This window comes from Penicillium taxi (assembly GCF_028828555.1).
Source record: "Penicillium taxi strain IBT 34144 chromosome Unknown utg000005l_segment0_segment0, whole genome shotgun sequence".
Taxonomy (NCBI): domain Eukaryota; kingdom Fungi; phylum Ascomycota; class Eurotiomycetes; order Eurotiales; family Aspergillaceae; genus Penicillium; species Penicillium taxi.
Genome location: NW_026643207.1, coordinates 2,684,451 through 2,710,740, shown reverse-complemented (window position 1 = coordinate 2,710,740; position 26,290 = coordinate 2,684,451). Strand labels below are relative to the sequence as shown.

The 26,290-nt window shown below is 47.3% G+C and overlaps 9 protein-coding genes across 9 annotated transcripts; 4 read left to right on the top strand and 5 right to left on the bottom strand.

The window, feature by feature from the left end:
• Positions 1-334: 334 nt before the first annotated feature.
• On the bottom strand, positions 335-4,944 carry N7495_008334 (kinetochore-microtubule binding complex subunit SPC105; the record flags this gene model as incomplete). The annotated part of the gene is made up of 3 exons (XM_057210985.1): positions 335-4,230; positions 4,284-4,641; positions 4,705-4,944. The coding sequence occupies 3 exons, from the start codon at positions 4,942-4,944 to the stop codon at positions 335-337; spliced, it is 4,494 nt and encodes a 1,497-aa protein (XP_057060528.1).
• A 601-nt stretch (positions 4,945-5,545) lies between these two features.
• Positions 5,546-6,465, top strand: N7495_008333 (40S ribosomal protein uS17; the record flags this gene model as incomplete). Its single annotated transcript, XM_057210984.1, has 3 exons — positions 5,546-5,714; positions 6,020-6,258; positions 6,397-6,465. 3 exons carry the CDS (start codon positions 5,546-5,548, stop codon positions 6,463-6,465), a joined length of 477 nt encoding a protein of 158 aa, XP_057060527.1.
• Positions 6,466-6,839: 374 nt separating this feature from the next.
• Positions 6,840-8,464, bottom strand: N7495_008332 (uncharacterized protein; the record flags this gene model as incomplete). Its single annotated transcript, XM_057210983.1, has 2 exons — positions 6,840-8,354; positions 8,420-8,464. 2 exons carry the CDS (start codon positions 8,462-8,464, stop codon positions 6,840-6,842), a joined length of 1,560 nt encoding a protein of 519 aa, XP_057060526.1.
• A 988-nt stretch (positions 8,465-9,452) lies between these two features.
• N7495_008331 (ENTH domain protein) lies at positions 9,453-11,521 on the top strand (the record flags this gene model as incomplete). The annotated part of the gene is made up of 5 exons (XM_057210982.1): positions 9,453-9,497; positions 9,562-9,799; positions 9,855-10,045; positions 10,101-10,212; positions 10,272-11,521. 5 exons carry the CDS (start codon positions 9,453-9,455, stop codon positions 11,519-11,521), a joined length of 1,836 nt encoding a protein of 611 aa, XP_057060525.1.
• A 1,001-nt stretch (positions 11,522-12,522) lies between these two features.
• Positions 12,523-14,772, top strand: N7495_008330 (uncharacterized protein; the record flags this gene model as incomplete). Its single annotated transcript, XM_057210981.1, has 4 exons — positions 12,523-13,423; positions 13,484-13,800; positions 13,853-13,968; positions 14,025-14,772. The coding sequence occupies 4 exons, from the start codon at positions 12,523-12,525 to the stop codon at positions 14,770-14,772; spliced, it is 2,082 nt and encodes a 693-aa protein (XP_057060524.1).
• A 1,436-nt stretch (positions 14,773-16,208) lies between these two features.
• Positions 16,209-17,234, bottom strand: N7495_008329 (acetate uptake transporter family protein; the record flags this gene model as incomplete). Its single annotated transcript, XM_057210980.1, has 3 exons — positions 16,209-16,529; positions 16,595-16,760; positions 16,846-17,234. 3 exons carry the CDS (start codon positions 17,232-17,234, stop codon positions 16,209-16,211), a joined length of 876 nt encoding a protein of 291 aa, XP_057060523.1.
• A 3,328-nt stretch (positions 17,235-20,562) lies between these two features.
• Positions 20,563-21,675, bottom strand: N7495_008328 (alkene reductase; the record flags this gene model as incomplete). The annotated part of the gene is made up of 1 exon (XM_057210979.1): positions 20,563-21,675. One exon carries the CDS (start codon positions 21,673-21,675, stop codon positions 20,563-20,565), a length of 1,113 nt encoding a protein of 370 aa, XP_057060522.1.
• Positions 21,676-22,027: 352 nt separating this feature from the next.
• On the bottom strand, positions 22,028-24,692 carry N7495_008327 (uncharacterized protein; the record flags this gene model as incomplete). The annotated part of the gene is made up of 5 exons (XM_057210978.1): positions 22,028-22,258; positions 22,316-24,156; positions 24,220-24,521; positions 24,587-24,626; positions 24,683-24,692. 5 exons carry the CDS (start codon positions 24,690-24,692, stop codon positions 22,028-22,030), a joined length of 2,424 nt encoding a protein of 807 aa, XP_057060521.1.
• A 167-nt stretch (positions 24,693-24,859) lies between these two features.
• On the top strand, positions 24,860-25,835 carry N7495_008326 (uncharacterized protein; the record flags this gene model as incomplete). Its single annotated transcript, XM_057210977.1, has 2 exons — positions 24,860-25,324; positions 25,374-25,835. The coding sequence occupies 2 exons, from the start codon at positions 24,860-24,862 to the stop codon at positions 25,833-25,835; spliced, it is 927 nt and encodes a 308-aa protein (XP_057060520.1).
• Positions 25,836-26,290: the final 455 nt, after the last annotated feature.

The following is a 26,290-nucleotide window of genomic DNA, read 5'->3' as shown; positions in this document are numbered from 1 at the left end:
TTGTTTTGAATCAAATATCGAATAAAATCCAAGGTTCTTGTGCAGTCTCTACAACTTTTTGCCCAGGTGTAATGTAAGAACTACCTGGCTAGGTATCTGTACTTACTGCTATTCAGTCGCTAGCTTAAGAATACAGTATGGAATTCTGAGGTTGAAAGAATCAAAATTTGAATTTTGAATGAATATTCATAAAAGTAATAAAACAAACCTTCTCAAACACCGGATTTAAACAAAATATAAAAATGAGATATTCATAACTCCCTCAATTGAACCCTCCCAGCACCATAGCAAAATAATTGAACAAGAATGTCATAAAAGAAGGGGGTATCAGAAATCAAAACACAGACGCAGTAAGCTGCTGAACAGCCTTGCACCATACGCCATTCCCAAGTTGATAAGTACCGCTTTGCCCATCAAGTTCCTTGCCTAGAATGCTTTGCATCTCATCATCCGGCAAACCAGACTTGTTTCCAGCTCCGAAGCCGTAGATCTTAGTCGCAAGGACTTCCATGTCAAAATCCAGGGACCCAATCTCTTGGGCGTCTTGATCGCCAGGGTTGATATGTGTGCGAACAGTAAAATCAACGTCAATGCGCTTGATACCGTTATGTTTTGCCGAGGAGCCCTTGCGGGCCGGTGTAGATGAGCCAACTGTGTTTCCAAGAATAGTGCAGCGCGCACGCAGGGAGAGTGAGACATCCTTAGGATCTGAGAGAGTGAGGCGAGTGACGCCGCAGAATTCGAGCATGCGCACCTCATTCTCAAGGCCCAGAGTGCGGTCCCATGCAGTGGAGATGAATTTGAGAAGGTTTGCCGGGCTGATCTTGAATTGCTCGATCGTAGCTAGATGCTTCTGTAGAGATTGCAGAACAAGGGAAGCGATTGATGATGTGGTTTTGCTCTTAGAGGTCAGCTCTAATGGAAGATTGTCTTTCTGAGCGTTGTTGGACTTATTCGTGGCGAATGCACTAGGGTGGAACTTGACCTGCAGCTGATCTCGGTAGGACATGGTCAGCATAGAATCAGACGCTGAGATTATTGACCATCCAGTCTCGCGCTCAATACGCTCAACAGACGTCTTTAATTCGTTGATATCCCGAGCACTCCATCCACGGCATTTCTCCTTGACCTGTTCCGCGTCCTGGATCCGAGCCATGTACTCATCACGCATCTCTGTGCCAGCTTCAACCGAAGCTGTTTTTTCTTGAGCCTCTTGCTGCAATTGCTGAAGCTCACGTTTTTTCGCTTCGATCTCATCTTCTATGCTCGAAAGCTGCTCACGCGCGCCACGCAGTTCATTATGGTCACAGTTCTCTATTTCATCCACATGCTGTTGGAGTTTGGTTGCCTCTTGCTCTAGTGACTCATATTTTTCCACAAGTGCAGGCACAGTTGCATTCAGGAGTTCCTCTCGTTTAGATAGAAGCTCGTCATCAGCCTTCATTTCATCCACATGGCGGATCAGCCCGTCCTTCAGACCCTCGAGAAGCTTCATGCGCCATTCGTACCATGTAGCTTTACTAAGCAGACGTGCATGGGTTTTCACGTTGCGGAACTGATTATCCATAATCACCCGAATATCTGCCGGGGCCGTGGCATACTCCTGGAAGAGGGGTGGATTATTCTCATATGTTTCAGCTTCTATCGATCGAATGACCTGACGACCCTCCGAAATGTAGGACTTCAACTCGCGACAAGAGTGCTGATACAATTCAAGCATAGGGACCGTACAGAAACCGGCAGCAACACAATCATCGAGAGTGATTGAGGCTGTAGGAAGCACATTCGATCCAGACCGCCGGGCCAATCTTTTAGCAGCACTCCCCGGCGCGGTGGTGTGCCGTCTTTTTGTAGTGGTAAGCTCCATGAAGTGGACATTGGTCATATTCAGGAACTCCTGTAATTGAATAGGCTCGACATTGGAAGCAGTCTCTTGGGCCGAAATCCCATCTTCATCTTGCTCCGGCTGTTGGGGGTCAGAAACAATATGCAGAGCGTCAAGACCATCCTTTAGAGGAGTTGCCCCTGTTCTGGAAACATCTCGAGATTCATGGGTAGGGGTGCCTTTGACGGGCGAAGAACTCTGAGCTCTGCGAACAGGGGAGCGGATTGAGCGTCGAGGTCTTTGATCGTAGGGAGTTGGTGCGGGTAGTTTAATCCCCTTGACAGGGCTCACATCATGGCCACGCAATCTCTTAGGCGAATTCATAGACTCCTCTTCGTCCAGATCGAGCTCAATGGGTCGCTTGCCCAAGATTCCTCGAGCAGCACCGACGTGTAGGCTCTTTCGACTTCCAATCCTAGTCTTTTTCGGACTAAGGCTTGAGATCATGTCTCTCAAGTTCGAGGTCACGTCCCCATTCGCGGCGTTGGGTTGTAGGAGATGGCCATCTTCCCTGAGCTCCTCTTCCTCACGCTCGCGTTCTTCATCTGCTTGTAGCTTCAAAGGATCTTCAAACCGAACACCGGCTTGTTGGCGTTCCTGTGGAATGATAAATGGTGGAGTGCTGTCACCTAAAGATAGGCGTTTGTCCAACAATTCGGCTACTCGGGGAGACCCGAGGCCTTCCTTGTCAATTCCAAGCCCAGAGGAGCGGCGTCCCTTATTAGGTTGCAAAACAATACGTGGTGTCGTCTGTCCAGTGAGTGAATTCTGTTCGAAAATGCTTCGACGAAGAGACTTTCGTCGTTCCGCAGACTGCTTAATGTCTGGCCGGAATAGCTTCTTCGGAGAAGCACTTCTGAATGACACACTCGCAGAAGGAGGGGTTTTGCTGGGTGTATGTGGTTTAGGTTCGGGAGTCGAGTTTGGAGGTGTTGACGGTTTCCTGGTGGAAGAACGGCCAAGAGAGGTAGACTGGGGTGTTCCAGGTGTGTCTGGTATCCCTGAGGCGGAGCTACGGCGCGAGCTTCTAGACTTGACAGTTGCTAAGCTTGGACTTCCGTCATCTGATGTAACAGTAGCGACTCTGAAAAGAGGTGACTTGGCTGGTGACTTGACTGGCGACTGCCGGACATTTTCTTGGAAAGGTGAGCTGTTCAGTTGTCCCGACTCCGTTTCGAGTTCCATTATCATTTTCGCGTGTGCCTTATCTATTCCCGATGGTAGAATACCACCAACGGCATTGGTCATTTCCATATCCACATCTTGATCAGATTCATTGTCGTGTTCGAAATCTATGCGATCGGAGATCTCGGAGATCTGTGGATAAGATGGTTGTCCGGTATTCTTGTCAGGAGGAGGGTCAGAGGGGCCCTTGCTTAAGAGACCACCAATGGCTGCTGTGAATTCCATGGTCATATCTTCATCTTCATCATAATCGTCTTGTGATTGGACAGGATTCATCTGTGCGATTCCTCCGATCATGTTCGTCATCTCCATCGTTTGGTCATCGTAATTAGTTTCCTGGCTAGAAGATTGACGTCGCATAGCGCTTTTCCGGCGTCCTGGGGACTTGCCCAGGATACCACCGATGACATTCGTCACATCCATACTCATATCCTCGTCTTCGTTGATGCCATCTGATTCTGCGCCATCTTTATTGGGAGATGTCTTAGAATAGTCAACCTGAGCGCTAAGATCTTCCCAGTCAAGATTTTGGCCCTTTTTGAACCAGGGTTGAAAAGCGCCGGTGATTTCTTCGCTAGCAATCTCCATCGACATTTCGCCATTATCCTCATCAAGTCCTGGAGTTCCAGCTTCTCTTGCGGCCTGTCGTAGTGCGTCATTAAGTCGGGCACTTGAACTTGAACTGGAGGATACATCTGAATGCATGGTAGCGGCGGATCGAGCTGTCATATCATCCAGACTCATGGCTGTACTCTCAGCATCAAACCCATCATCAGACCCGGAGGAATCTCCGTCCTCGCCCTCTTCAACGAAGCCGTGCGCGCCTGTGTCTTCATTCTCGGAGCCTGAGCTTCCACTGAAGGGACTAGACGAGAGATCCGAGAGATCCGTATGCTGATGTCCGCCAGAAGGCGCCGAGTTATTTCTTATCTGCTCGAGGTCCTGCGTACGGACTGGAGAGAATCCGAATTCTGACTCTGCTTCGTCATCTGAAGAGGATTGTGTCTCGCTCGCCGGATTGTGTTGATTCTGGGCGGCTCCGAGAGTTGAAGCACGTCGGGTAGAATTGGCGGCGGATGATGCAGTTGAGTCATCTGGAATGTCCACCACGTTCCATGTGTGTAATGTTGCCTCGGGGGCGAACGATACACGGCGATTCGCTAGGGATCAATTTAGAGATGTCGCATAAAGTTTGGAAAGGACTGATACGAACCCATTGACTTCCGTCGAGCCTCTCGCTTTTCAAGAATATTCTGTCGCTCGCGTTGACGGCGCTCCTTTTCGTCTCGTTCTTTGGTCGCGGCCATTTCGTCGCGAATCGCAGATGTCGCATTAAACGTATCGAAAGGGTTGCTCTTGTCATCAGATACATTGGCAGGGGGTTGTGAGGAAGCCACAAAATCAATCAAAACACCCTCTTTTCGTGCGTCATCATTGTTGTTGCCTTTCTGATTAGATGCTTCACGAGCTGGGGTACGGCGGCGTGTTTCTGCGAATGATGGGATACTTCGTACAGGAGATACGGGGAGAGTTGGTTTCAAGATAGATTTTGGCGCAAATAAAGCAGTTGACTGAGTAGTTATACAATTAGTTTCTCCAATGGCAGGACAAGTTCAGATCAGATCATTATTTACCTTGCGACGATTACCATTGGATTTCTGAAGAGCATCGAGACCACCAGGTCCCAAGCTCTTACTTCGGGATTTCTTATCTCTAGTTGCAGTTTTATTCGTGGTTCCAAATGCTTCTGCCGCTCCGATGTCTGTTGTCGCATTCTCTTTATCGAGTCCAGACGTCATCTTTGACCGTGGAATATGGGCTATTGAGCGACGCGAGCGCAGGCGCGTAGCCGCAGAATCAGGTCGGGAAGACATGTTGGCGACCTGATAATGGACACGGTTCAGAAAAGCATGGTCTTCACGTCAGAGGGGAGCGGGATGTAACAATCTACCGGATCAAGCGTAGCTCTGGCATTCCTCTCCGCTTTTCCAAGCAGGCGTCTAAGTCATGTGACGTAAACAAAGGTCTGACCGCCCGTTCATGACAGCGAATACAAACAACCATTTCTGCCACGAAGGATACAAATGTATACAGCTGCAATGTCAAATTTGAAACCACCACAACACACAACTCTCAAGACCGGTAACTCTCAAACTTTTGAAGGCTATACTCACCAACCCTATTTAAAATTTCCATTTATTTTGTATTAACAAGGCTGGTTGAAAGTCCAAAATCGAGAGATAGTAAGCCTGAACTATAGAGTTGCAACCTTGATGGGGTAAGCCGGTCTGACCGCCCCTGTCAATAGCCAATAATAGGTAAATATGGTAGCCCTAAGCCCGCTTGCACTAGACCAATATGGACTAGTGCCGCACACACATTAGCGAATCTTTCTCAGACTTTGAACGTCTAATCCGACCCGACATCGCCAATCTCTTCGACACCCGCTTCCCCCGTCGACAAATATCCGCAAAAATGGCGACCGAGTTGACCGTCCAGTCCGAGCGCGCTTTCCAGAAGCAGCCTCACATCTTCCTTAACTCCAAGGTCAAGAGCAAGAAGGCTGGCCAGGGTCGCCGTTGGTACAAGGATGTCGGTCTCGGTTTCCGTACTCCTTTGACCGCCATCGAGGGCTCCTACATTGGTATGCACACGACCTACGATTTTAAGTTCTCTTCCGGGCGAGATATTCGATATTATACCGTCTTTTCGAGTTTGAAGATGGGCACAGTCAACAAAGCGAACAAGGGTTGAGAGAAGTGGCGACATTGCGACGCGATTGGAGAGACTCAGAATACTTTGTATTGCAAGAAGAACGCTGCAATGATTTACTATTGAAATCTTGTCCATCTCCCAATCTCGAAAAACCAGGACAAACGAAATCGAATATCTCGACCCGCCAGAACAAAATCGCATGAGGGAAAGGTTCACGACACTAACATTCAATAGACAAGAAGTGCCCCTTCGTTGGTCAGGTCTCCATCCGTGGCCGTATCTTGACCGGCCGTGTTGTCTCCACCAAGATGCACCGTACCATCGTCATCCGCCGTGAATACCTCCACTACGTCCCCAAGTACAACCGTTACGAGAAGCGCCACAAGAACCTCTCCGCCCACGTTTCCCCCGCTTTCCGTGTTGAGGAGGGTGACTGGGTTACCGTCGGCCAGTGCCGTCCCCTGAGCAAGACTGTATGTCACTTGGATCTATCTATATGCATGATGTGGTCCACCATAGTGGTCATATTCATTCGGAGTCAATTCTTGGCTCTTGCATTACCCAACATGCTACTTTTTCACGATCCCTATTCTAACATTTTTTATCTACAGGTTCGTTTCAACGTTCTGCGTGTCCTGCCCCGCACCGGTAAGGCTGTCAAGTCTTTCTCCAAGTTCTAGGCGTTTGGATCTGTACGGCGAAGGGAGCGGTTTGAACTGGATATCAGGAATTTCTAGGACGAGGGTCGGGATAGTTTACGAGTTTCCATGTCCCAGATACCTTGCTTAAAAATGTGTATCTAACACAAAAAGCAAAAATATTTCTCATCAATCCTCCTACCAGGGAAACCGTATACCCGGAGCAGAAAGGGAACTATCCCCAGCTAGCCGTCGGGGCGGATTTGTTCTGAATACTGCAATTTTTTTTTCTCAGGCATCTATTCTGAATAGGCCGTTGTAATTGACAAAATAGGAGGCGTTGATGTTTTCAATTTCTACATCACCTGTAGATGTTCAATTTTGGACTTTTGCAAAATTAACTGATCAGCCGTAGATTAGTCCATTCCAGTTTTATCGAGCTCGAACGGCGCAACAATTCTCGCCACTATGCCATATTTTTCTCTATGATCCCATTGACCTCTCATCGTCTTACACTGTTGGCGTGGAAAGAAAGATATTGGTTGCTCCATATAAATTTCATCATCCATGGAACCCCATCCAGATTCCATTCCAGATTCCTCTTCACTGAGTAGATTGATTGAATTCTGTTCATTGGTCCCGGGTCGATCTGTACCTCTGATATTGGCTCTCATCGCACTTGAAGAAGTCGATGGGGTATATGGGGCATTCACCGTATGCCTTCCAGCTCTGTACCCTTTTGTAATAACTCCTTCTTCCAGGTTAGGGAAGTCTCGAACAGAAGAGCTGTCACTTGCTGCTTCATACCGGCTGTCTGTTGTCACCTCAGGCGGCTGTAGTCTCGTTTCTGTCTGTCTTGTCTCAAGCTCATCCTCTTTGGAATGTGGCTCGTATGAAGATGTCGATGCACTAGTATTCCCTAACTGACTATGTAGCACTGGATTCAGAGAACGAATTGGCGGCTCTCTGCTGCCTTCAGCGACTTGCTGACGACGACTTATAAACAGGCTTCCTCGTTCCGACCATGCCCTAAGAAAATCCGATTCCACTTTATCTCTTTGTGGCACTGGCACTTTGAGTTGAAGACTGAGCAGTTCTAGAGTGATATGATGATTACTCCTTGTCTGCCCTGCAGTTAGAGCCATGTAAAGGTTTCTACTACAATACTTATGTGATTTGATCAGTTCCAGTTGAAGAAATTCTCCAATGTCATCAGATAATCCAGCAATTTTTTCGAGATCGATTATCTTAAAGGAGCACACGATTGCCTCTCGTGGCACTTGGCCCCATATCAAATACTCGCCATATCCTCGCCAGTGCGGTGTTTCTGTGCCAGTCAGAGGTACCAGAGTCTGGGCCTTGATTACTGGCGTGTCAAGCTTCGCTGTGTCAATGATGAACACGATGGCATCCTCTTGATTGTGAAGGGCTCTGTGTATTGGAGTAACAGGCATTTGACTTGTTGAAATGAATGGCGTGCTGACCTTCTGTTTGGTGACATGGTTCTTGAAGTGCCTCAGAAATTGTTCTCTGGAGAGTTGATATGGGGTAAACTGTTCCGAGTCAACGCTTTGAAACAATCCTGCAACCAAGGAATTTGGTTCATTTATGCCCTGGGACCAAATATTCGACCACCTATACAGGATGGGTGGCAGGGGTGGCCGATCTTCCGATGTGCAATGTCCGAGGATACCTTCATGGGGAGTATCTGCACGATTCATATTGCTTTCTATCCCTGGCTGGGGTACATCTTGTGCTGTCAAAGCACTCAGGAGTCTCAGTATAGACTCGCCCTTCTCTTCTGCTAGAGTCTCTTGCTCAACCTCTTGTTGAATTTCTACTCGGGCTTCCTCTTCAGTCTCTTTCCAACACCACCAACAGTGCTTCCCATGACAGGTAACAAGGGAATTATCGGCGGTAGGCCGGAAGTCCTGATAAGCAAATATGTTAAAATAAAAAAACTCAACACTATCGTATATCCATTTTTTTTTTTTACCGAGTTCAAGGCAGGTACCCGTAAATAACGGCCTGTAGTCTCCATCTTTTGGAATGTTACAACCTTTTGGAAATCCCTTGGATGCTCGCACGCATAGTTAGATAGAAAATAAAAAATAACAATAAACAATAAACAATAAGCAGTGGAGAATAGGGATAACCTGAAATTACCTACCTAAACAAAATTCGATTTGAGAGGACAGCAGGAATCTTGGAATGAATCTTTTAACATCAAATTTTAAAAGAGTGCCCAAGTGAGTACATAGATAGATACCTAGGTAGGAAAACCTCAGGTGCTTAGATCATTCCAAGGTTAGCAGATAGATCAGTAGATCGAAGTCCTTAGCATTCAGTAATCTATGAAAATTCAATTCTAGAACTTCAAGTGTGACTACGAATATTTATAATGTTTGTTGTGACGTTTTATACGGCTCGAAACATTGAATATTTATGGATATACGAGTACCTGATTGATGATACCACTACTACAGTCTATGACTTAATAACCCACTTAGCAGAAAGAGTCTAAGTTCTAAAAAATTGCCAAATTTGCCAAATTTGCCAAATTTAATACAATTGAATCTTGAAATGATTCAGATGTGGTACATTATTCTCCGAGAATATGAACTTGGAAGTGATCGTGCCGCCGATACACGCTAAACCTATTCAGGGGCCCCTTACGCAGCCCGAAGTGAAGCTCGACCTGATTGTCCCTTGGATTCATGACCTCTCCATATCCTTATCCTTTCAAGGCCCTATTGAAATCCTCCAGATAGTGCTGCTAGTGCAGTTTCTCAGGACCCAACCCGGTCATTCCGCCCTCCGTCACTTTCTCCTGGACACGACTCTTGTCCCCCGCTCACTTTATCCATGGTCCAATGAGCCGCCATACCCGTTTCATACACGCCAGTAATGATAGAGGATCTACACTGCCATACGAAGGCACTGATATTTTCAGTCTTTTTTGAAGACTGGTCAATCCAGTCTTTGTTGACTCACTTAATCCAAATCTAGCGAACACACCTGCCGAGACAATGCCCGGCTTTGAGAAGTCGGTAAAAGGGGCCACCAAGCTAAAGGTGAGGTTCACGCGAAGCTATAGTCATATATCCTATAAAATACTCATCGCTTATCTCTGCGCAGCTCGCGGCCCCTAAATCCAAATATGTCGAGACTATCCTCATGGCGACCCACACCGGCGAGGCTGGAGTCGCAGAAGTATTCCGAACACTCCAACACAGACTGCGCGATTCAGCATGGACCATAGTATTCAAGGCACTTATCATCGTTCACCTCATGATCCGAGAAGGCCAACAAGATGCCGCACTTGCGTACCTATCCGATCACCCGAAACACATCGCGCCTAGCAATTTCTCTGAAGGTGAGAACTACAGATGGACTATGGATTTGTTTCAATTGACTGATCGTGCGTACAGCGCAATCACAAGGACATAATATCCGACGGTACGCCGACTATCTTATTGCCCGCGCAAGAGCATTTGATGCGACAAAGACAGATTACGTGCGAAGCGGACCTGGGCGCCTGAAGCGACTAAGTGTGGAGAAGGGTCTTTTGAGAGAAACTGAATTTGTACAGAAGCAGATTCGTGCATTGCTTCGATGTGATGTGAGTGAACTCTTCCCGAAACTTGTTATGTTTGGGGGGCTGACATGATATTTAGCTGTTAACGGATGAGCCCGAGAACGAGATCAGTCTGACCGCATTTCGGCTTCTAACACTAGACCTGCTTACTCTGTATTCAGTGATGAATGAGGGTACAATCAATGTCTTGGGTACGTCTACAGCCACCGTCTTCTTTTGTGCGTGACCTTCTGACAGAGCTCTCCAATAGAGCACTATTTTGAAATGTCAAGGCCGGATAGTGAACGTGCCTTGGCAATCTATAAGACTTTCACGAAACAGACGGAGGAAGTCGTGCAGTTCCTTGGAGTTGCGAGACACTTCCAGTCCGCCACTCGGTTGGAAATTCCGAAACTCAAGCACGCTTCCACTGACCTTGCACGTCTTCTTGAAGATGATCTAAACGATCCCGATTTTGATCTTCGTCGACGAGAATATCTAGTCCAGAAAGGCGTCAAACCCCCTGGACAAGCTCCATCCGCTGCAACTACTAGCAACCAACCGCCTAGCCAGCCGCCTAACCAACCGCAGGCTTCTGCTTCACAGGCTTTCCCAAGCCTGGCCAAGGAACAGCCTAAGGGACCAGCCCCGGACTTGATTGATTTCTTTGATTCAATTGAACAGAACCAGCAGCCTATGGCCCAGCAACAATACCAACAAACCGGCTACCAGCAACCTCAGCAAGCGTTTTACCCCCAGCAGACCGGTTTCCCGCAACAGCAACAGCAGCAGCAGCCCCAGATGACAGGATATGACATACAGAATCCCTATGGAAACGCCCCACAGCAAAACAACGGAAATCCATTTGGACAGCTGCAATCACAGCAGCAAGTACAACAGACGCAGCAGGTACAGCCGCAGCTACAGCCTCTCCAGGCTACTCCAACGGGTGCTGGCTTTGGTGGATATACACCACAACCGCAGTCATATTACCAATCGCAGCTGGGAGCAATCCCACAGAACGGAGTCACCTCGTTCCCTCAGCAACAGCAACAGCCACAGCAACAGCCGCAGCAGTTACAACAGCAACCGACAGGCTCGAACCCTTTCCGTCAGTCTACAATGTTCAGCCAGGCGACTGGCAGTGCACCAGCAGCTGCTCTGAAACGGCAGGACACGAATCCATTTGCCAAGCGCCTTTCCATGGCACCCCAGTCCAACTATGGTGCTCCTGAGCCAATGCCTCAAGTCCCACAGATGCCTCAAGTGCAGCAGGCGCCGCAACCACTTCAACAACAGCGTACAGGAACCAATCCCTTTGCTCGGAACTCTGTCGCTCCTACGAACGCCGGCTTAGCTCCACTCCAACCCAATCCTACTGGAAGTACCAATCCTTTCCGACAGAGCCAGTTCATCAACCAGCAAACTGGCCAAGGTTGGCAGAATACACAAAATGGAACGATGGGTGGGTTAGAACAGCTGCCTACCGTCCCAGTATTCCCGCGTCCCGGGATGGCCTAGATTTCCATAAGGTCAATATTACAACACACCCCTACCATTCTTGCATTCTCTTCTCCCTTTGCATATCTTGTTTTTATTCTATCTTTTGTCTTTTTCCTATGTGTTTCCTTATTTTCTCTCCTTACTATGCATGGCCATTTGCTGGTAATCCGCAATTACAGTCATGAGGAGATTAATTAGAGCAAATAATATCACATTGGGTCTAACCCCAGATACTCAATGAAGTGTAAATACAGGTTTATCCCTACTCCCGGCTTATGTAGAATAGACGTTGACAGTTAAAGTGGAGTTGAGACTCGCAGATGCCAAGAACCCACATCTTGTAATCACAGCTATTGAATATTTAGTATTAAGTTAGTTACCAATAGCTTATCAAAAATTAGTGGGCATTGCTACAATTCCACAGTCATTAGCTCCTCACAATTTCCTCCTAGTTTCAGATTGAACCCAGGTCTCGGTGATCTTACAGAAATGGCCCCCCAACCACTAAGCGTGCATGCGGATAATAGTGTCAGTATCAATCTGAGGGGTAAAATCCCATTGGGTCTGAATAAAATATGGTATCCACTGTAAGCGTCGATCTACGTGGACTAGCTAAACATCTGGAATCGAATCAGCAGAATCAATGGAAAAGATATAATATCTGTTTAAACAGCAAAACAACAAGTACAAGCCCCACAGATAGTAGATAGTAGCTTGTATCAAATTAAGTTCAAAACTGACTTCCCGAATCAATTAGGGTTGACAAATTCATTTTCATCTTCATTCCAACATCCCTATAACTGAGTTAGAGGGAGCACTAGTCTCCTGCAATTCCCACTAGTTGACTTGGTGGGTTCCCTTGACTCCCTATCACCTTGAAGAATTCCCATTTCTCGGCGGAGATACGGAGTACGGCCCTACCCCGCCGGCACTCCGAGGGACGTACACTACTTTCTTCTCCCTTATATTTCCTTTTTTTTAACCCTTTTACACCTCCTTTCCTTATAATATGTGGAGTCATGGACGCCAAGGATCCCTTTTCCTATGGATATGAGAATGGATTGCCAGTGTTATCTCGTTCACAGGCATACGTCGATGACCTCTACAAAGACCCCTATACTGCTCCGCATCCCGCAACCCATGCGAAACTCTCAACTGTGACGACGCAGACAGCTCCTCTGCCAGCTCGACCAGCTCAACCAGCTCAACCAGCTCAACCAGCTCAACCAGCTCAACCAGCTCAACCAGCTCAGGCTCCAGCTTCGGATACTACAGCTGCCACTGCGACGACCAAGGAGCGCAAAGTTGTCTCCAAGGTCCGCAAGTCTCGTAAGGCCACCAATGCGTCGTCATCCTCAGTCCCAGCTGGGAAAAAGTCCACGAAGTCGACCCTATTTTGGGTCAATACCGACCAAAAGACAGTATCAGCGGGCTCGTCAAAAGAAGAGACATTGAAGCGAATTCGATCCCATGTCATGTCAGAGCATAATCGCAAGAAGCGATTAGAAAATACAAATGATTATAAAAGTAAGACGTGGAAGCAATTGGCTTTCCAACCGCCTGAAACCATCGCTGGTGCCATAGGTCCCTCCCGGCCGTCGGTGTCCGCGCCGGTACCGGTCTCCGCCCCCACACACTCTTCTGATCGTCGAGGCTCATATGTCCACCACGCGATCAAGCAAGAATTCGTCCCTACAACAACTACCGTAGGCTATTATTTACCTGCATCGACGGCGACAGCGACAACGACGGCTACGGCTTGGGATGATGAGTATGAGTATGAGGAAATCGTGCGCTATCAGACTAGGCCTGCGGGACCGTCTATATGGTCACATGCATCAGTGGGATCGGGGGCTAACGACCCGTTTAATACTGGGCATACTCAAATGACAGATCGTATGCTGAGTTATCTGCATAACTGTGCGTCTTCTATTTCACTGCTACTCTATCTTACGAAATTGTGACTAACTCAAATGATAGTCCTTTGGGACCTAACGCAGCAGGCTCACCCACTGCAGCGGGGTTATAAAAACAAGTTGCATAATCATTGGGCTGCTCTCGTTCAACGCGATCCGGCCATTTTGCATGCGACTATTTGTATGTCAACGTCAAATGCAGCTATGCAAAGGGGTGAATTGCCCATAAGAGATCCAACCCAGCAACGCAGCACCCTTGTGGTTGATACCTTCCATCATCGTGGGGAGACCATCCGCTTGGTCAATGAGGGATTGTCAGACCCAGTCAAGGCTGCCAGCGATGAGCTGATTGCGGCAGTGTCCACTCTATTGACCATCGAAGTAAGTAAATTATGCCAATTGACAGTTCATTCGAGATACTCATAAGTTCTAGATCGCGTCTGGTAACCCTGACTATTTGAAAATCCACTTGGCTGGTTTGCGACAGATGGTAGGACTGCGCAAGAACTTTGCCGACGTGGCTCCAGATATTCGCTTCCAGATCTCATGGTTAGTTTTGATATTTAAATTCCTCATAGATCCCTTCTTACTAAATCCCACGATAGGACTGATATCCGAGTCGCATCCATGGCAATGACTAGACCCATCTTCACATTTGTCCGATCCCCTCGCCCATTAGGGCTAACTCTCATCCCACCAACCGACGACGCCCTGCAAATGGCAACCAGACTCATGCCCTTGATCAAAATCCCGGGTATATTCGACGAAGCATTCTCCAAAACGATCATCGATCTTGTAGAGCTATCCTGGTACGCAGAATGGATCAAAGGAAACACGGGCCACAAAGACTTCGACGACGAAACAGAAGAATACTTCAACTTCGAAGTCCTATACGTCGAATACTCCCTATACGCAGACCGATACACGCCAACCGGCCAAATGAAATGCGACAACTCAATCGAAGGCTGCTGCCGCCTAGCCGCCCTCTGCTTCCACAACAGCGCCATCTGGAGTTTCTACCCCATGATAGCACCACTGCTGCCAAAGCCCATTCTCACCCTCCGCTCCGCCCTAGAAGTCACCATCCCAACTGGCCTATACGGGCTCTGTCAGGATGTGCTTGTCTGGCTGCTCTTCATGGGCGCGGCCTGCACACAGGTCATGCCGAATGAGCGGACGTATTTCATCTCGGAATTGGCTAATGCCACTAGTCTCATGGGCGTGACTTCTTGGCAAGAGTGCCGGCAGATCCTATTGGGCTTCTTCTACACTGATCGTATTCATCTGCCTATGCTGCGTCAAATTTGGCATGAAGTCGAGGTGCAGACGCATATGGAGCCGCTGTCTGTTTGATCCCGACATCTTTGAATTCTTTTTTTCGATGATCCCCACTCTTGCCATATACATTGTAATTAATCTCATATCCTACTAAATGCGTGGTGGGAAGAAGTTAGCATATACACCTATTGTCACTAGAATATTATTCAACATAAAACTAGAACATACTCGGGTAATTAACATTCTAGTTGGTTCTTGTAAATTATAGCCTTGTAAATCTCTTGAAATGATTCTTGTAGGTCGACCACTCAGTATCATTCCAGTGATCCATCCGAGAAGCCTACCTAGGTATCCAGAGGTGCGGTGTCAGATCCACCTTCAACCATCCATTCCCATATGTACTGACCAATAACACATACCTAGGTAGGATCTGGGCACCTTATGACCTCGAGGTTGTACCTATGTATATATCTATCCGGTACCAAAGTACCTATCTGCCAGTACTTTCCAAGGGTGTCCAGGGGTATTTAAATGTGAGAAAATTCCATATATACTTCGCGGAAATTACAACGAGAACAGATTGATCACCTTTAAGATAACTACTCTGTAGTTGAAATAGGAATAACTAAAGTTCAACACGGTATAAATTGAACTCCGAGTGTCTGCAGAGAGTTTCCCGGCTCAATCTCGGGATTCACTCGGCTTGGTTTGATCAGGAGCTAATGAAATCCTACTCTTCGCTCCTTTTTTTTTTTTCAAAATATTTCTCTCTTTAATCTCGCATAATCACTCTCTGAAATCATTTTTGATTTCAAAGTTATGGGAAAATATTTGGACTGTGATGATTCTATTGGAACAACACAGAACCTACCTATTATCAGATCAGTTGCAATCTTGAGCTAACCTTAGAATGCTTTTCAACACAGATCAATCCTTGAAATGGACCATTTGACTGTGCCCTAGTATATAGGGTTGCAATGAACTGGTATCCAATGTCAACTTGCCTGGTATTCTGCCTGGTATTCTAGGAACTATACGGAAATCTTCTGAGATCACTGAACATGTTGAGAAAAGTATAGATTCATGATCCAATGCTATTAAGTGCATATCCATTAACATACAGCAAGAAAACAAACACAAAAGGGAAAAGATAACAAGGAAATAAGAAGACCTCGAGGTAAATCTCAGATCCTCAATTATATTCACCTGATCCCATCGAGAAATCAATCCCGACGAAAACAGAGGTTCATTTTGTGCATCAACTCAACCCAGCAATGCAGCTAAGAATCGAGCGAGCATTCCAAGCCACAGAAGAAGCGAAAAACTACCCCTCCAGATAAAACGCCTCTTCCCTGTCGATAACGAACGTCTCGACTAGAGACTGCACAGCTGTTTTAAAGGAGACGGAACTGCTATTGCCCACAACCCAGAATTATACGATGAGGGGGATATCAGAAACATTACAACAATATAATTCAACAAATTCCCGCGAAAATCTCGACGAGAAAAGCTTAGACGGTTTCACGGTCGCTCTTGGCACGGCGGGTCTTGCCAGTGGGAGACCAGGGGAAGTGGGCGACGGGAATAATGAAGAAGCTGTTGCTGGTGTCGGCAATACCAGCCAATGCGTTGTACCAAGCGGCGAAAGCAGAGAGGAGACCGAAGAAACCACCGGCCTTCTGAATAGAGGCAACAGGTGCGGTACCATCACCCTGCAGGTAGGAAATACCCAGCAGAAGGAAGGTCAGGTCCAGGAAGAAGAATAGGCAGAAGAAAGCGACGGTCGACTTGAGGGTGCAGAAGAGGAGGATGGTGGTGAAGATGAACCAACCCTGTTTGTAACTTATTAGCCGAGTCGCTAAAGGCAAGCAAGAGGATCGAAAACAAAGACACTTACCATCAAGAAGATACCCATCGAACTGTTAAAATTCCAACTAGTGGCACCACCGAGCGACTCTGCAATATCGAACCCACCAGGAGTCAAGACAATTGCGAAGGCGATCCAGAATCCACCATACGAGGACAAAGCGGTAGCACCGAAAGTGTTTCCAACGGCCATTTCCCTGTGATTATCATCATGATGGAATTAGCTAGACTGCAAATGATGATAAACACCTCCTATTGGAGATGTAAGGGCCTTGATCATACCACATGCCAGCACACAGCTGCACCAAGCCACCATAACCGAAAGCAAGAGCGACGACAATATTGGGCGCAGTGATATCATGCGCACCCATGTTAATGGCGCTCAGCACGAAAGTGGTGAGAGCGAAAGCAGACAAGCCCAGAGGAGCCGGGTTACCGAACTTGCGATCTGCGACAGACTTGTACAGACCAGGTTGAAGCTCACCACCGAATGGACGCAATCCAGACTCTGTAGGGTTGACCTCGGCCAGAGGTCCATATCCAAACCTAGCCGCCGCACGGGCAACCTCATGCTCCTCAGCAGTCATTTGTTGGCGAAGGGCCGAGCCATTCTCACCGGAAACCCGGGGAACACCCTCCTTCTCGTGGCTATGGATGGAATTGGCGGACATTTCGAGTATGAGTCTCCGAGGAATATTTGAAGATGGAGAGATATTCTTTTTTCTTTTCTTTATTCGTCAAGAAGGGGATTCGTGAAATATGAGTTCAGAGCTTGCTGAATTAGATGAAAAGGACCCAATTTGTATAACACAGTTATACTTGGGAGAAAAAAGAGGAAGAATTAAGGCCGAGCAGCTCTGTTAGGCATAATGGAAAGAGAGAAGAAAGAAGCTGGAGAAGATGACAAAAAGAAGCTAATATACTTTTTCCCAAAGCTCAGATGATTTTAGGATTCAAAGAAAGTTCAACAAGTGCCATGAACCGCTTCCGAACCAGGGAAACAAAACGACCCAAAAAAGCCCAAAAAAGCCCAAAAAGCCCTAACACCCGTTGGAAGCAAGAAAAAAAAATAGAAGTGGAGTTTACTTTACTCCGTATCCGCTTTCTGGTTCATATTGATTTACACACCGGACAGCAGTTAATTGAAAGACTACTGTAGCTTATGCCTATCTCTGAATTCTGGCTCTTCTGGCTTCGAGGGATACTTAACTGTTTTTAATGCAGGTCCTGTAATTTGCTTATTTCTCATGCAATATTATGAGGGGAAACACCCCGGAGTCAGCCCCGAGAGACTCCGTGCTCACGGAATTAAGCAGAACTTATCTCAGCATCCCGGGGAAACGGGATAATAATATGGGCACCGTGGGGAATCAGTTCCACAATCCGGGGAGGCCCTGCCAACTTACCTTGGTCAATCTGAGATGAATGGCCCTTCAATGTTTCTCCAATTCAAGATTATACTCGGCCAAAAAAGACTTAAGACTTGGAAACTGTAAAGTAAACCAGATCTTACAGTTAATCAAGCTCTAAAGTGAAATGTGGATCCATCCAGGGTCTGTTTATGCTCAATGATACCACAGCCATACCATGGTAATACTGTATTTTTCCTACTTCCATGTCTCCTGCTTTTCCGTCGGAAAAAGTGGCAAATCTTCAATATTCTGGGGAAACTTGGATTCCAATGATTGGAGAGGAACTTAAGGAGGTTCATCAAATGCGTCATGCCTTCTGTCATCATAGATAACTATGTGGAGGCAATACATGATGCAGTTGGAGCTACATCTTGCCGAATAGTACCACCAATAAGAGATAAGCTATTCCCCCCCCCTTAGTATACACGCTACTGCTCTCACTACTGCATCTGTTGGCTGTGGACATCTACGACGTACGGGGTATTCTGTACTAGTTTACCCCTTTTTGAGTCAGAGAATGAACTCTTGATGGTAACTACAGAGTACATCTGGTCCTACTTCTAAGTCTATACACCGGGAACGTCTCATGTCCATCCCTCTTAGAAAAGGAGTTAGGGTTATCCTGGGGATTCCGGGATGTTTCAGAACAAGCTGATAACCCTGTAAACAACCTTGACCCTAAGGTAGCTCTAAGGGGAAAACCAGATTGAAAACAAAGGAAATTGAATCTCGATTGGCCCGACGCTAAACAAACCTTAGAAGCCACTCTATTATTTTTTTTCTAGATCTTTTGAGAAGGCGCTGGGGACCATGGGCCAAGGAAGTGGGACAAGCTGGCTGAAGTAAGCTCCACAACAAAACACTGATCTTCACGTCAACAGCACAGCCTTCAAGTTTATTCTTCCTTCGCGATTGTTATCAACATCGGACCCTCTTCTGGATCCTGCTATGAATCTGATACAATAGCATGGAGTAGAAAGTAGATTGATTTTACAAGATACTCCAATGAGTATTGCCAACTAAGCGTGGGTGAGTTTTAACCCCTGAAACAGAAGACAGATTTTCTTTCACCGGCATCTCATCTAAATTAGCCCTGCGTAAAACATAGTCCACTTTGGAAAGTTTGACCGTATATAAAGGAAGGCTAGTCTAAATAGGGAATGGATACTCACAATCTGGCCCACCCCGCATCCGAACATTAATAATTAACCTTGGAAGCCAATAAGGAGGAAACGTCCAATGGTACACCGACAGCAAAATTTTGGACTTCACACTCGTTCCATTCTTCCTTCGTTCAACCTATTTTGTTCATGATGATCTTGCTGGATTATTCTTCTCCAGGGCTTGGATCAGTCACCTTGGAAGTCCCAGGCCCTCGCATTGATTTTGTCCGACTCAGATGCCAGTATTGGTAAATGTGCCTGAAAATCCTCCATTTCCCTCCATCTGCTTTTTTTTTAGACGAGGAGGACTAATCATAAATCCTCTAGCATCTAATTCTTCAACTAGAGGCATGTACATTGATAACAGACTTCATGAAATAGGTAACAAGTTACTCAGTCACGATTAAGACCTCGAAAGATAGTCAGCGATGACTAATAGAAAATTCATAGTTAATCTTCCAAAGCTTGTTCTCAAAATCCAGAGTCTCCATTTATTACATCTATATCTGCAGAAATAAAAAGTTGCCAAGTTGCTCGGTAGCTGATAGTGGAGTGGAACGCAACCCAGAAGTCAAGTCAGTGGCAAATAGGTCATAATCAGGAACCTTGGAATCGCTATACTGCCACAGTGCCCTCCTAAGTAGTTATCTAGCCTAGGACAATTTAAGGAATACTTTCAACGGTCTGTCAACACTCGATAGTTTCAATATTCTTCACCGCCCTAAAGTCCACGTGGATGATGAAGTCAGAAACTTTATAACTCATAGTTTACCGCATTGACCGTCATCACGAATCATAGAGGACTTCCCCGGAGTTAAGGAATTATAGGTACAGTCTACTATCCAACTTTAGAGAATCCATTGCAGATCCCTACATGCTGGCTTTGATACTCCGTAGCCCCGGAAAAAGTACTACGTACTTTGAATTTCCCCACACTTCATCATCTGACCATTAACCGAAATGCGGGGATCAGACCATTAGATTTACCCACCAATTGCTACTTTGTGCCAACATTGCCGTGTTCCCGAATCCAAGACTCAGCTTCCATGGTGCCAAGGCTGGTCTATCTTCTGGAAACAATCTGGCTCAGTTTCAGAACTGCCTCAGAGCCTTCGGCTCGGTGGTACCTGAAGTTCCAATTCGATGTTTTTGGGTTTGATTTTCATGTCCGTACGGGATTGAATTCTTTAAAATATTGATCTGCAGGAGATATGGCATTGTTGGGGCGCTAACATTCAACTATTCCATACCAGGTCTCGTCCAGGGCAATAAATGATCATACATTCTACATGTCCAAGGAACAACACTGGAGATATTAACTCATAAATGAAACATTTGAAAGATTAACGGTCTATATTCTAGAGGTTACTCTCAAAGCTGAAAAAGCAACCGCTATGCAAAAGATTATATCACACAACCCTTGATCAGGCGGCAACAGCAACAAACTTGGCCTTGAACTCATCACTGAACTCATAATCGGTATATCCCTTGGGGTCCTTGGGAAGGTAGAAAGTATTACGGTCATAGTCAAGGAATTTCACGTTCTCCTGGACGCGGAATGGCAGATCGGGGTTGGAAATGTAAGCCCGACCAAAGGCAACGAGAGTATCATACTCACTGTACTGCTTATCAACAGCCTCGCGCGCCGAGTCAGAACTGAATCCGCCAGCGAAAATAACAGGGCTGGCTTTCTTGTAGGCCTTCAAGAAGAAGTCCAGGGAGTTGGGGGTCTCAATAATGTCAAAACCGGCAACACGCGGCTCAACAAGATGTGTGTAGGCAAGCTTGAACTTGCTCAACTCCTCTGCCAAGTATGTGAAAGTCGGGTAGGGGTCTTCCATCTTCATGCCCTGGAAGGGACTGAAGGGACTCAGGCGGATACTAGTACGGTCGGCACCGACAGCCTCAACAACGGCGCGAGTAACCTCGAGCGCAAAGCGGGAGCGGTTTTCAACACTGCCGCCCCAGCGATCAGTGCGCTTGTTGCATGTATCCTGGATGAACTGATCAATCAGATATCCGTTCGCGCCGTGGATTTCAACACCGTCAAAGCCGGCAGCGATGGCATTGCGCGCGGCCTGTGCGTAGTCAGCGATCCACTCTTCGATCTCGGTCTCGGTCAGGGCACGCGGGACAGGGCTGTCGGAAGATATAGGGGTTGCGCTGCTGGATACGACGTCGAAATCGCCTTCCTTCTTCAGCTGCTCGGGGTTGGCAGCACGGCCCAAGGCCCATAGTTGCATATAGATGTAAGAACCCTTAGCGTGTACGGCGTTGGTGACTTCCTTCCACGCAGCGATCTGGGCATCGTTGTGGATTATTGGAACGTTGGCGTATCCTCCGGCGCGGGGAGTGATCAGTGCGGCTTCAGAGATGAGGAGGGTGCCCGGTGATGAGCCGCGCTGGGCGTAGTACTCCTTTACAAAGGGCAGTGGGATGTGCTCATCATCGTTGCGGAACCGGGTCAATGGGGCCAGAACAATACGGTTCTTGAGCTCGACGCGTCCGACACGGAGAGGTTCGAAAAGCTTGGTCATTTTGAAACAAGTTTTTTTATATTATAGGGGATGATATCGAGGTGAAGAGATGGAGTCAATTGAAATAAGAAACCACATACGACGAGTATCTAACTGTTCTTATAACTAGTTATCTGAGATTTATGATTGTTAAGCAGGTGGGGTGACGCTAGTACACAAATGATACTTCATTAGAGGCTCTCGTGTAGCGAGGGCCGACACTAGGACATATCGAACTTTGGAACCCGTTTCGGATACGGGGCAACAGGAGGCCCGGCTTCATAATCTGGCTGACAAATCTTTGAAAGCCCTATCATGCCATGATGTGCATAATGGTATCATGAATTACAAATACATAAGCTCTTCAGTTGAATCAGCTTTCTAGACGACGCGCCGTGCTTTCAAGCTGCGCATTAAAGGCACGAATTTGACTCAGAAGACCACCTTGAGACCCTGGCGCTTGGGAGCTCACATCGTCAGCCAGAGAGCGGAGCATAAACTCGATTTCTGTGGTCGAAGGGTTCGCACTAAGTGGAGCATTGTTCTGGCGGCGATCCAATGCCAATTCAAGGCTGTGGAGAGAATGGTTGATGGTGTTGCGTGCCTATATGGTTGATTAATTTCGGACAAGAAAGGATATAACTGAATAAGAGAAACTCACCGTTTTCGCTTTTTCCTCTTCCATGTGCTTGGCCCGTACTGCATCCATCTGTAGAGCTATATTCTCTCGTTCCCGTCGTACTTGAAACAAATGAGTCCGGAGATCCATCATATCTCGCTTGGATTTCTTTAGCTGCATGCCCAACATGAAGTTGCTGTCTAGCATCTCGCTCAGGTCAAGTAAACGGCTGTCGAGCTCCGAGCCAAAGGCTTCAACGGCCTTCCGCTTGCGCGTCCATTCGGCACGCCGTGTAGGGTTGGCCTCTTTAGCAATCCCGTCCTGAAGCGTTGTGAGCGTCTTCTCCAGGGTTTCACGACATATCTGCCCAAGCACATCTGCTGGATTGACACCACCACGATTGGGCAACTTTGTCTTCTGGCGGGTTGATATTTCATCGGCAGATTCCTCTCCCTCGTCACCGGAGCCTGCAGAGTTATATATGGCACTCAAAGCAGATGCATTGGCCAACCGATGGACTGTGACGGGAACGGTTTCTCCACGAGGCTGTCTGTCTCTGGGCTTACGCTGAGATCGCGTCTCCTTATTACTCTCGCCCTCTGGTTGTTCTTCCACAGGCTCAGTCCTCGATATGGACTCGGAAGTTGATGCACTCTTTGATTTCTTTCCAGATCTTCCACGAGCCTTGGAAACAGGTCCTGCCTGCGTTTCTGGCTCGACTTCGACTTCAACTTCGGCTTCAGCGTTGGCTTCGGGCTCTTCGACTGCAGCCCGCTTGTTTTTCTTCGACCTACCGCGAGATTTCGGAAGGTTAGACTCTATCGGCGGTTCAGGTTCAGGCTCGTGCGCTGTCACTGAACTCTTGTCTTTCTTTTTAGACCTCCCACGGCCAGCCTTTGCAGAATCCAGCTGCAACTCTGCTTCCGGCTCTTGAGGTGATTCTGGCCCAGGCTCTGGTCCCACTGCTTTCTTCGCCTTGCGACCCCGACGAGGAGGTCCGGCTGGCGATTCAACTATAATATCCGCGGGGTTCACTTGATTCTCTTTCTGACTTTCAGCCTCAATGGTCCCAGTATGTTTACCAGCAAGTGACAGCCTACCGCGACCACTTTTGGGTTTTGACGCTTTCTCTGGTTGTACAGTGTCCAATTCATTGCGTTCAATCTCCGCAGCTATCGATTCTTCCACGGCATGTGATTTTGACGGATGTCGTTCTTCAACATCCCGACTCTTGTTTGTCCGAGATGGCCCCGAAGTCGACTGATATGACTCGGGATCGCCTCTAGCTCCAGAATCGACTGAACCACCCTGGCTTTTGGCCTTGGTCCTCGACTCGTTGACTTTTTGCTTAACGACTTTCAAGGAAATTGGGGAGGCGGAGGTTCTCAGATCTTTTTTAAGCATCCGTGCTTTGGTTGATTGTGTTGCTTTTGCGATTCGTGGCGATTGACTTTTTCGTAGCCTGGTTGGGGGTACTGTAGATTCGACGGTAGCTTGATTTTCATCTGATGGGGACTTTGGTGCGTTATCAGATGCAGCAACCTCCGCAGTCGGTATTGGAGAAGTATATGATGCTACATCCTGTTCTGATATCTGTGGCTCTGTCCCAAAGAGAGCAGGTGCCCTAGTCTCTGTGACCGTGGCGTTGGTCTCGAGGGGTTCGATCTGCGCTTGTTCGTTGGGTTGGGAATATGGGAAAAGCAATAGCTGAGGTTGAAGCGCGAGAGTTTCAGCTGCTATTAGGGATGCATCTGGAGCAGTCAGAACTTCGGCGGTGTGGCTTGCTGGTGCCTCGGTAGTATCTGTGTTGCCATTTGGCACAGTTTTCGGTTCGCTACCCTGAGAGTCTGCGGTATTTCGCGACAATGTATATGCTGTATTTTCTGAATGATTCAAGTTTTATTAGTAGGTATGTCACAAGAAATGGCCTTAGGCTTTGCATTCACCGATTCGTCTCCGTTTGTTGCTGCGCGGTTCTCCAGGCCTGTCATCTGATGGTAAATCATAAGGCGAGGGACGCGGTGGAAGGTTGTTGCGCGCACTTCTTGGTGTACGCTGGGAAAACGATGTCAAGTGAGATTCGACCTGCGAAGAGGCATTGGCACGCGGTGGTGTCGCGACCTTCGGCGCGGGTCGTGTTTGCGAAGCTTTCTCTGGTTCGGGAAATAGAGAAAGCCCAGCAGAGGCTGAGGGGCCAGGTGCCGCAGCGCCGAATGAGAATCCAAAGTCTACATCTTTGATCTTGCGCCTATATCGCACATCAGCTCCAAACTCTCAGTTCTCATGTTATGTTTCGCGGGGTAGAACGCGTACCCAGCTCCGCGCTGTCGCATCTGCAGCCGCTCCTCTCGCGCTATGAATCAGTAATTAGTAACGATTTTACCATTTCTGTCGATGAAATATACATACTAGAAGCCATAGTGGAGGAACGGCGTCAAAAAAGACGCGTCGTGTTGATGATGGAAGAAGACAACCGGTCGGGCCAACTATCGGGGTCGATCCATTTTTGACCGAACTTCTCCGCAGCGTCCTGAATAAATCAATTACCCACGCTCTCACCTTGATATTACTCAAGAACCATTCACAATGGGTTGGTTCTGGGGTAGCAGCCAAAATGATCCCGTCAAGGAGCTCGACCCTAGTCTCCGAGAATACCTCAAACAAGAGACTCCCGACAAATATGTGCCTGCGCCTGATGTGAAGCAACCAACCTCTACAACGCCATCCGAGTCAGAGACCGATCCCTCGAAGCCCAAAGTCCCCCCTCAGTCGCTTTTTCAAGATGGTCGCTATGCTGATCTGTGGAAGACCTATAATCCCACCGCAAATGCTGATGAAAGCAACGGAGTTCACGGAGCAGAGCGGGTGATCGAAAAGTTCAAGGCTCGTGGGGATACAGTGCAGCGGGCAGCAATGGAGAACTGTGCCTTGGAGCACGAGGATTTGACCTTCTGCTTCCAAACTGGTAACTGGAAAAAGCAAATCGAGTCTCGCTTGACAATGTGCGCAGCGGAGAATGCCACCTTCTCCCGATGCTTTACAACCCAGAGTGTGAGTTTCCCATCTAGATCTTCTTGGTCAAATGCTAACATCAAATCAGAAATTCCTCCAAGCCCTTGGCTACGCCTCAACCTTCGAGTATGACGCCGAGAAAGAGGAGCGAATTCAGTTGCACGCCGACAAGCTCTATCATCAAATGCTAGACTACGAGAAGCGCGTAGAGGAGGCTAAGGCAGCTGGTGTTGAGCCACCACCCCTTCAATCGCTCTTCCAGACCGAACAAACAAAGACTCCGGTAGCTCAGCCCAAATCAAGTTCTACCCTTGAGATTCCAGGTGGCGAGGCTATCCCAGAAGGGTTCAAGCCCTCTAAGGCGCTGCACAAGCTCACACCACATGAACGAGAGCTGGAGATTCGAGCTCACAATGCTCAGTTAAAGCAGCATACACTCTACGCCGAAGAGGCCAGTCCCTTCATGAAATCCCAGGAGGATGCGCGCGAGAAGAGAAGAGAAAAGGCTGTAAGCATGTTCGGCAAGACACTTGGGAAATGGATGTCGTAGCTGTTCGAGAACCTGTATTATATACGATTTATCTTCTGCTCTATATGATTTAAAAGCAACGGCGTTTTGGAGACTTTTATCTCAAGGCCGGGACCTATGCTATGATATTTTAAGGACCTCTTATATCCTCAATTAATCTTTGCATTTGTACCTAGGTATCAATTAAGGTTGCCTATAACTATGAATGTCACACAATCAGTAACGAGGAATCAAGAACTATACAAAATTGAAAATATGGAAATTAAGTGACCTTGAACTTCCCTGTTGTGCCGTATTCTATCTAATCGGCAGGAAACCATTTTCGGTCGCGTTCAAGTTCCCGGCAAACAATCGAAGCATCATCGTTAAGAACTCACTTCTCACTTTTACTCTTCCTTTTCTCCCTCTCTCTTTCCCAACCTTCCCTTCTACTTCTTAACTGCTTCGCTCTTTCTACTTACACTACTTCTCTTTCC